This window comes from Enhydra lutris, unplaced genomic scaffold (assembly GCF_002288905.1).
Source record: "Enhydra lutris kenyoni isolate GAN:26980312 unplaced genomic scaffold, ASM228890v2 scaffoldscaffold112, whole genome shotgun sequence".
In the NCBI taxonomy this organism is placed as follows: domain Eukaryota; kingdom Metazoa; phylum Chordata; class Mammalia; order Carnivora; family Mustelidae; genus Enhydra; species Enhydra lutris.
Genome location: NW_019154196.1, coordinates 2092686 through 2103469, shown reverse-complemented (window position 1 = coordinate 2103469; position 10784 = coordinate 2092686). Strand labels below are relative to the sequence as shown.

Here is a 10784-nt window from a genome sequence, read left to right as displayed (position 1 = left end):
ATTCCCACCAACAGTGTAAGAGGGTTCCCCTTTCTCCACATCCTCTCCAACACATGTTGTTTCCTGTCTTGCTAATTTTGGCCATTCTAACTGGTGTAAGGTGGTATCTCAATGTGGTTTTAATTTGAATCTCCCTAATGGCTAGTGATGATGAACATTTTGAAAAAAATTTTTTGATAAAAAACCATTTTTATTACATACATGCTCAGCAAGGAGAAAAATCTAGGGCTATGGTCTGGAGTGGTTTCCAATTAGGAGAACTTCCATAAAGTCTATATAGTTTGGGTTAACTGTATAAACAATGAGATCATAGACAGTGGGTTGGTTTCCTTAATACTGATGCTCAAATTTAGTTGCCTTGACCAACATGGGAAATAACTTTGGCGAAGAACAGAACATAGCAGGTACTTTATTTTTATTTTTAATTATTTTTTTAAAGGTTTTATTTATTTATTTGACAGAGATCATGAGTAGGGAAAGAGGCACGCAGAGGGAGAGGGAGAAGCAGGCCCCCCGCTGAGCAGAGAGCCCAATGCTGGGCTCAATCCCAAGACCCCGAGATCATGACTTGAGCCAAAGACAGAGGCCCAACCCACTGAGGCACCCAGGCGCCTCAGCAGGTACTTTATGTGAGCAAAAATTTCTGCATAGCAAACATAATCTGACAGGCACTACTTCCCATGACAGGCCCACCATAAGCGTGTACATATGAAGAGCATGGAACCTCTCGGTGTTTGGTCCTTAAAATAGTCAGGTTTGCCTTTTCCATTCAACAATTTCTCAATCCCAGTAAAATGGACTTGGAGTCCACCTCCTGTATCCTTTTTTGGATATAAATGATTTGGGCAATTGCTGAGGATAGATATAAGGACAGAGCTTTACAGGACACAAGACTGGCCTTTGATCCTGGTACCACTACACAATACTTTTCGGAGAACAACTAAACACACACTCTCCAATTATACTTCTCCAAAGGGAACATCCCAAAGGATGTTCTATTGTCTGACTACAGGTGTGCCTCTTTGAGTCCATGTACTGAGAAGTGAGAACTGAAGGAACAGAGGAAAACCAAGAGGCCTTGGAAAAATGATGCCAACGTTAAGTGATAAGGGGATGTCAGAATGAGACTATATGTCACACTGTGCAGTCTTTTCTTCCATCTTTGGATCCCAGCTCATTTAATAAATGAGAAGTAGGACATATTTGGAAATTTGCTGAGATGTGGATTCAAAATGATCTAGTCAGCTCATTTACCTCAAGGAACTTAGAACTAACAAAAGTGGAAATACTGAACTGATTGAGAATTCTAAAGGATACAGTGTGAGGAGAGGACCCCAGATATCCTGACTTTCCCCAAGAAGGAGACTGCTGAGACCTCACCCTTCAGATGGCGGCATCTGTCAGAACTTTCTTCAGGATGGTGTTGGTGTCCTTGGCGACGTTGTCAAGGAGGCGCCATTGATTCCACCCTCTAAGGTAGCAGAAACTGGCATAACCTACAAATGGGATTCTGTTCAGAACCGAATATAAGCAAGTGTCTGTATTACAATTTGTCCATGATAATACCCAGTCCCCGCTGAGGACAGTGTGTAGATCCTGAGACTTCATAATGGCCTTGTACTCCTCCATAGGTTTTCCCATACTCTGGGCCACCTCCTGGAGAGACTCATCATCCAAACCAAAGAATGAGTGGCAGGCATTCAAAAACTCCTCGAGATCATCTGCATTCTGGATGTCAAAGCTGTCCTGGAAAGACTCTGAGCCTATTTGCCTCCAAAAAGTGATTGCTTTGTCATTAATGATCTTCCCATAGGTGTCAGACAGGTTCTGTAGGGGCTCATGGTACCTGATGTCAGACACTTCTCTGCACAAGCTCTTCCTAAGCTCTGGGAAGCCATGCAAGAAGGGGTCAAAGTTGGAGACCAGAAATATGATGGGTTCATACACTCCCTCATTCTGGAGAGCTACCCGGATATTCTCCTGGATATCCTGCAGGAGTTGTTCCTTTGAGACTACATGTGTACTGAGGTCTCTGTCCAGCTTGGTCCAGACAACGTAGAACCTCTTTCCCTGTCCCTGGATGATTTTGGCAAGCTTCACGAGATTCATGCTGAACTGTTCAGATGCAATGATGATGAAGAGGTCATACTTGCTAAACTGGATTTCCTCCAGATAGGTCTCCAGGCTTTGGGTGGCAGCCCCTGTGCCAGGCAGGTCCCATAGCTCCACATTGGGCATGTCGGAGAAACAGTAGAGAGTGGGTTTCTGGGTGGTTCTTACCACACCTGTGGGAGCTGAGTCCTCCTCCTCCTGCCCAATTCTCCGCAGTGCATTGATGAAGGAGGACATGCCATTGCCAGAGTCCCCAGTCACTGCAATTCTCACTGAGGCACTGGATGCTGTCTTCATGGTCTCCTTGACCGCAGAGACTATCTCCGGCAACTTCCATTCTTTGGAAGCTTTTTCTGTGTTCCTGACATCCGACATAGATAAGATGTTCCAATCTTCATGGTGTGGCCCAGCAGAGGTGAAGGATGTAGGTGATGGGGTGTGAAGGGACGGGGAGGGCTGCATCATGTTGCTGATCAGTGGAGTAACCTGCAGAAATAGGAAAAGCAGGGGGGTTGGGAAGACTAGGCACACAGGGTGGCAGAGGAATCATCACAGTTGATATCCCAGACTGAGGGTGTCAGATCCACACCTAACTCGCTGTAGGCCTTTTGGATGAGAAACAACAAGCCCCTGCAAAACTGTCTGATAGCGTCTCAAAAATCTAAATATATTATTCAGTTAGAGAAAACAAGGAAATCCTCCCATTTGTGACCATATGGATGGACTTTGAAAGCTTCATGCTAAATAAAATAAATCAGACAAATACTGCATGATCTAACTAACGTGTGGAATCTAAAAATAAAAGAAAATAAATTCATAGAAAAAGGGAGCAGACTTGGGGAGAGGTGGAGGAAGTGGGTGAAAAGTGGGGGAGAGTGGAGGAAGTGTCCAAAAGGTACAAGATTTCAGTTGTAAGATAAGTAAGTACTAGGGATGTAATGTACAACACGGTGACTATACATATCACCATGATACGATTTATAGGAACGTTGTTAAGGGAATACATCTTAATGCAGAATGTTTTCTCTTTCTTTCCTTTTTATTGTATTTTTATGAGATGATGGATGTTAGCTGAACCTACTGTGGTAATCATTTCACAATATATGTAAATCAGATCAGCATGATGTATCTCTGAAACTTATATAGTGGTGTTTGTCCATAATATTTCCATAAAACTGATAAAATAATTTAAACAGAGTCACCAAATGGCCCAGCGATTCCACTGCCAGGTATATACCCGTGAGCAGTGACGACATACATCTATGTAAAACCTGTGTGCAAATGTTCATAGTAGTATTATCTGTAATAGCCCTCAGGTAGAATTAACACGGTTGTCCACCCACTGTTCAACAGATAAACAAAAGTCATCTATCCACACCAGAGATCAGGACTGAGCATGAAAAATAAATGAAACACTGATATCACCCACAACATAGATGAACCCCAAAACATTACTCTCAGTGAAAGCAGACAGCCCCTCGGACCATATATTCTGTGATTCTATTCACATGAAATGTCCAGAAAAGGCAAATCCTTAGGCACAGAAAATATATGGGGGTATTTCCTTCTTCTGAAGGGCAAATGGTAGGAGGGAAAAGAGGGGTGGTAGTCAAGAGGTATGGGATATCTTTTGGATAATGAAAATGTTCTAAATTTGATTATGACGGCATTACAACTTTGTGAATATATTAAAAGCTACTGAAAACTTGAAAGGGCCGCGAATTGCTGAATGTATCAATTATATCCCCAAATCAGGAGATGTGCACACGTTAGGGACTCAGAGGAGACTGCTGAGGAATGCTCTGCAGCTCTGGTGCCAGTAGACAGCTCCTAAGCAGGTCACAGATATGAATGGCCTTGAGCAGAAGAGTGTCATGAGGGTCTCTGTGTCAGGTGCACTTAAGTCCTCCTCCACCCCAACTGGGTGGAGCAGGATGTCCCCCTGGGGATGTCTGCAGGGCACAAGTAAGCTTATGACAACACTGAATATCCTTCAATCCTGAGGACCCACACATCTTCACTGCATATGTCTTCAGAGTCCAGAATAATTTAAATTTTTTTGATAACAGTGAAAAGTACATCTTCTTTCCTCTCAAGACATTTTCCATATTGTTCACCGCTAATTGCATACCTGGGGAATCTCTGTCCCTCATCCACTTCAACATCTAAGTTACACAGACTTTCCAAATAATAACCTACTGATTTTTAAGTCAATACTTAGGTTTGTACATGACTGCTTATCTTGTCACTGTTGTGATTAGTATTTTAGGTATTTAAGTTCTCTCGTGAATATTCTCTTGTAAATTGTGCCCTGAGGTAAAATCTGCAAGCATTTTATAAGGCAGGATTGGGAAAGAGAATTGGTTGGGATTACCTAGGGAATTCTCCTCCTGGGGGCTACACACAAAGTGCTGGCTGGTGGGCTTTCATAGTCCCACAGGTTATGAGTCTTTGCTGTGGTAATTTCCCCTAAAAAACCTACAGTTTCATACTAACAGCATTTTTCATACAGCTAGAACAAACAATCCTAAAATTTGTATGAAGCCACAAAAGACCGCAAATAGCGAAAGAAAACTTAAGAAAAAGAAAACAAAGCTGGAGGTATCATGATTCCAGACTTCAAATTAGATTACAAAGCTGTAGTGATCAAAACAGAATGGCACTTATCTCATATATTTATGTGTTTTTATGAGTATGTGTATAAAACCATTTTTTTAAAAGATTTTATTCATTTACTTGACAGACAGAGATCACAAGTAAGCAGAGAGGCAGGCAGAGAGAGAGTGGGAGAAGCAGGCTCCCTGCTGAGCAGAGAGCCTGACGAGGGGCTCGATCCCAGGACCCTGAGATCATGACCTGAGCCGAAGGCAGAGGCTTTAACCCACTGAGCCACTCAGGTGCCCTAAAACCATTTTTAAAGTAAACATCTTTCATTAAAATGTAAGTGTACTAAAAACAAAGCAAAACAAAACAAAAAACATCTGTATGGTACTGGTGCAAAAATAGACACATAGATCAATGGAACTGAAGAAAGCATCCAGAACTAAACTCAGAATTATATGGTCAATGAAACTTCAAGAAACAGGAAAGAATATCCAATGGAAAAAAGATAGTCTCCAACAAATGGTGTTGGGAAAACTGGACAGCAACATGAAGAAATAAATTTCTTACAGCATACACAGAAATAAATTTCTTACAGCATACACAGAAATAAATTCAAAGTGAATTAATTATCCAAATGTGAGACCTAAAACCATAAACATCCAAGAAGAGAGCATAGGCAGTAACTTCTTTGACATCACAACTTCTTTCTCGATATCAATCCAGAAAGGAAGGGAAACGAAAGCAAAAATAAACTATGGGGACAACGTGAAAATAATACACTTTTGCAGAATGAAGGAAACAACAAAACTAAAGGTAACATACAGAATGGGAGAAAATATTTGTAAAGACATATTGATAAAGAGCTAGTATCCAAAATATATAAAAAAACTTATACAACTCAACACTCAAACGCCAAATAATCCAATTGAAAAATGGTCAGAAGACACAGATAGGCCTTTTTCCAAAGAAGACATCCAGATGGCCAAGAGACATATGAAATGATGCTCATCATCACTTATTACTAGGGAAATGCAAATTGAAACTATAATGAGATATTACCTTACACCTTACATTCAGTCAGAATGGCTGAAATCAACAACACAAGAAACAACAGACATTGGTGAGCATGTGGAGAAAGGGGAAACCTCTTGCACTGTTGGTGGGAATGCAAACGGGTATAGCCACTCTGGAAAACAGTATGGAGGTTCCTCAAAAGTTAAAAATACAGCTAATCTATGACCCAGCAACTGTACTACTAGGTATCTACTTAGAATACAAAAAAACTAATTCAAAGGGGTACATGCACCCTGAAGTATATAGCAGCATTATCAATCATAGCCAAACTACAGAAAGAGCCCACGTGTCCATGGACTGATGAATGGATAAAGAAGATGTGGTATATGAATACAATAGAATATTACTCAGCCACAAAAATGAAGTATTTTCTTTTGCCATGTCATGGTTTGAGCTAGAGAGTATTATGCTAAGCAAAATAAGTCAGAGAAAGACAAATACCATATGATTTCACTCATGTGTGGAATTTAAGAAACAAAACAAACAAGCAAAGTGAAGCAAAAAGACAGAGAGAGGCAAAAGAAGAGACAGACTCTTAAGTATGAAGAACAAACTGACGGTTAGCAGTGGGGAGGTAGGTAGGAGGATGGGTTAAACAGAGGATAGGTATTGGGAAGTGTACTTGTGATGAATACTGACTGATACACAGAAGTACTGAATCATTACACTGTACACCTGAAACTAATATTACACTGTATGCTAACTAACTTGAATTTAAGTAAAAACTTTAAAAAAACTACTGTTTCTATGTGCACAAATGCAAGTTTTAAAACATATTATAATTCAAGACTGCCTCTTTGCTGAAGAGTTTCCCTATGAGCCCCATGAGGCCTTCTATTCCATGAGGGCTTCCCTTCCAGACCCATCTATGGGGTCTCCTGATGCTGCTGGGAGGCCAGTCCTCACACTGAATCAGAAGGCCCAAAGCCCATCTGTAGGAGAAATTTCTCATTGCCCTACAGGTCCTGTGGTGTAGTTTCTTGCTCTCCTCCTCCACCAAACCCACCCCACTTGCATCTTTACTGATGGGTCTGAAGAAGACTTTCCTGTGATTCTTCTTACTCCCTCCAACTCTTACCATAGTGTAGGAATGTCCTGTTTCTGTGATTCTGTCTGAGCTGGGTCTTTTGCATGGCATTTCTTGATTAATCTTCCCCAAGCTCTATTAGGTAAGTGATATTATTCCTAGCTACAGATGAATGTATTTCCCAGATGTGATCTGTAAGCATCTCACAGATAAGAAATAAGCTTGACAGTCTGGAAAACAGTATGGAGCTTCCTCAAAAAGTTAAAAATAGAATTACCCTATGACCCAGCAATTGCACTACTAGGTATTTACCCAAAGGATACAAACAGTGATTTGAAGGGACACATGTACCCCAATGTTTATAGCAGCAATGTCTACAATAGTCAAACTGTGGAAAGAATCCAGATGTCCATTGACAGATGAATGGATAAAGAAGATGTGGTGTGTCTATATATACAATGGGATAATACTCAGCCATCAAAAACGAAATCTTTCTATTTGCCATGATGTGGATGGAATTAGAGGGTATTGTGCTAGGCAAAGTAAGTTAATCAGAGGAAGACAATTATAATTTCACTCACATGTGGAATTTAAGAAATAAAACAGAAGAACATAAAGGGAGGGAAGGAAAAATAAAACAAGATGAAATCAGAAAAGGAGACAAATCATGAGACTCTCAACCCCAGGAAACAAACTGAGGGTTGCTCAAGGGGAGGGAGAAGGATGGGGTAACTGGGTGATAGACATTAAGTAGGGCACCTGATATAATGAGCACTGGGTGTTATGTAAGACTGATGAATCACTGAACTCTACCTCTGAAACTAATAATATACCATATGTTAATTAATTGAATTTAAATAAAGTGAAATAAAAAAAGAGAGGGAGGCAAACCATAAGAGACTCTTAACTATAGGGAACAAACTGAGGGTTTCTGGAGGGTGGTGAGTGGGGGGATGGGCTAAATGTGTGATGGGCATTAAGGAAGGCACCTGTTTGGATGAGCACTGGATTTTATATGCAACTGATGAATCACTAATTTCTACCCCTGTAACTAATTATATGTTATATATTAACTAAATTGAATTTAAATAAATAAAAAGAAGAAACAAGCTTGAAGATTACAAAGCAATGATGGAGGATCCCAGATTTACTCCAATAATGTCATTTTCTGTTTCTATCTGGATAGGAGGGGAGGGTGATCCTAGTTAGTACTGAATATCCAGCCCCAGGGGCTGAGGGATGGCTGGATGATGAGATGCTACTCCTGGAGATGTGGGTCCACTTATTGCTATCAATTGCAACTTACCTCTCCCTAGATGCACCCTTCTTAATTTGGGGAGAGAATGGAAATCACAGTCCTCTCTCAGCTCCCATCCTCACAACACATTAAGGAAAACTCATTGCTTTGCAGGTATGAGGAAAAAATCCTACAATGTGTCATCACATCTTAGAAACTGTTACAGGGAACTTGACTGCCCCCCCGCCTTGGGAGATGGATGCATAATGATATGATCAGGAGATGCTGGGAGTTTAGAGGGAGGGAATCTCATGAAATATGATGTAATCACCATCCCATCTGCCTGGGGACCAGAGTCCCTTGAGACCTGTGCCCCCAAATCTTCAGGGTCCTCCACCAGGAGCCCCTATGACAAATTTGAGGTGCAATAGGTCAGCAAGGATGGTGCCTCCTCCCACAGGAGTGCAGGTGCCCTGAGCTCAGTGAGGGGGTGAATGACATGGTGGGGGAACATGCATGGACAAAGCTGGCTAAAAGCCAGAAAGATGGAGCTCTGGTCTGGGTCAGGCTGGAGGAACACTCTGGAGTGAGAATCCCTAAGAGTAGCCTTCCCTTACCCTTATACTCAAAGCCCTCTTTAAGACCTCTCTTGACCTTTCCTAACAATAGCCCAAGTTCTTGTTTATGGGGGAACACAGAGGTTTCCAAAGGTCTTACCAGCCATCCTGGCTCCAGGGAGATGATCTCCTGGGTGAGTTCCAGGCTCACTGACTTGTTTTGTATGAAGGGGTTTCTTCTGCTCCTGAGCATGCTATGTATTCTGGTTGCCTATAAGTTTGCCTCTACTATGGGATGGGGAAGGCTGGATGTCCTTATCAGTGGTCCCATGGGACCCAGACTAGCTAGGACATAGGAACTGAACTAGAACAAAGGATTCAAGAGCTCTTGAATGCTTTTCTTGGTTTGTTTAAATCCCATCACAACCTCCACATGTACCCATCTCACCTTGACTTCCTGTGTGTTAGATCAATTGAAAAACAAAACAAAACAAAACAAAAAAACACCTCTGTCTCCTCAAGAGATGAAAGTCCCAGAAAATATTGTGTCATCCCATGTTAGATGCCTGGTATAAAAATACACATATACAGGTCTTGGCACTTATAGTAAATAATTCCTTAGACTCTCTGGTGCCCTTAGTGCCCGGCAGGTATGGGACATATTTCTGTTAGATGAATGAAGCACAATGCATCATTGCATATCCTTCACTCCTTAGGTGACAGATAGATTAACTTTTCTTCCTAAATCTGTCATCTGAAATGTTGAAGCCAGCTCTGCCACAGCCCTTTGGAAAGCAAGTAGGGGCTGGTGAAGAGTATGAGCTCCCCACCCCAGGGTGGCTAAGGGAGGTAAGCACAAACTTAAAATCTTCTGCATCATTTCTGTGACTATGTCTGACTCAACCATGTACTTTGCAAAGGTCTCTTCACCTGAGCACCTGTGCTGGGCCCTACTGGAGGGGGTGACTGAAGCCCTACAGCACAAGCCACAGCTCCCTGTTTCCCACTACCTGCTTATCTAGTCCCTGCCTTGCTCGTGGTGCTAGACAACCCTGCATGTTGGACCCTCTCAGGGTCCTTTAAGACAGCAGTATGCCCATGTGACACTGCTAGGCCAGGCTGGGACAAGGGTAAATCCACGAGAGGTAGCAGGTCTTCCAGGAACGGTCAGTGTGCAAGTGCTGGCACGCGTGTGTGTGTGTGTGTGTGTGTGTATGTGTGTGTGTGTATGAGCCTCCAGGACACCAAGGCTCAGAGCACTAACCCAGAAGTTGAGGAGATGCCAGCAGAAATGAGCCTGGAAAGCAAGTGGCCCCCAGGCTCACTTTTTTGCAGGTCATACCATGTTATACCTCTGATCTTCCCTATCTGGAGAGGGCTTGAGGGTCCTTGACTAAAGAAATCTATACTTTTATGGAGGGAGTCCAGGGAGCAGATTTCAACTGGAGAGGGCAGTTGTGCTTGCAAGGAGAACCAGACCCTGCAAGCAGACCTTTCAAAGTCTTCTGAAGGACACCGTCAGTAAAAGACGCATTTCACAAAGGAACTAAGTACCCATGCAGCACACATGCACTCACACACATGCATACACCTGATGAAAGACTTTACCAACAATTTCTCTACATTCCATTTTGACCTATTGCATCTGTTCCAATGGGGAAATTTTTGAACTCTTGTTATACTGCACCAAATAGATTTCATGACCTAAGAAGCAGAATGAAGAACACTGATTCGTGCACTTCCCATGCACTATAGAGTTCATGTCATGCCCAATGATCTGGAGCTATGAAGCCAGGATCAGCCTTGGCCCAGACAAGAAATCCGAGGCATCAAGGACTTTTGTGACTTTGAACTCACTGTGGATCAATCCCCACATTTCCCCCCATTTTATCATCATAGGGAAAGGGTGAGGGGAAAAATATACATACTGCTTTATTCTAGGAAAGTGTAATAAACATCTGCATCATCAGTGGGCATGAAACACAAAAGGACCTGGTCTGGGAAAAAGTATTTCAAGAGTCCACCTCATTGAGGTAAAGGATGGAGGTGGTGTCCAGCAATAGGGACAGTTTCTCCTATGCAGATACACATGTCCACTGTTATACATTGTCTAAGGTCTGCTAGAACCCCTTGTCCCTGAAACCCCACCCCCACTCCCTAATCCACAGGAGGT

General features: G+C 42.3%; 1 protein-coding gene across 2 annotated transcripts in view; it reads right to left on the bottom strand.

The window, feature by feature from the left end:
* Positions 1-446: 446 nt before the first annotated feature.
* The window catches only part of LOC111139656 (immunity-related GTPase family M protein-like), an 11061-nt gene continuing 723 nt past the window's right edge, over positions 447-10784 (bottom strand). For both annotated transcript variants that reach the window (XM_022491984.1, XM_022491982.1), the window contains exon 2: positions 447-2598. In XM_022491984.1, coding sequence (XP_022347692.1) covers positions 1384-2577 — 1194 coding nt within the window. In that variant the 5' untranslated portion in view covers positions 2578-2598 and the 3' untranslated portion in view covers positions 447-1383. The remainder of the gene's footprint in view (positions 2599-10784) is intronic.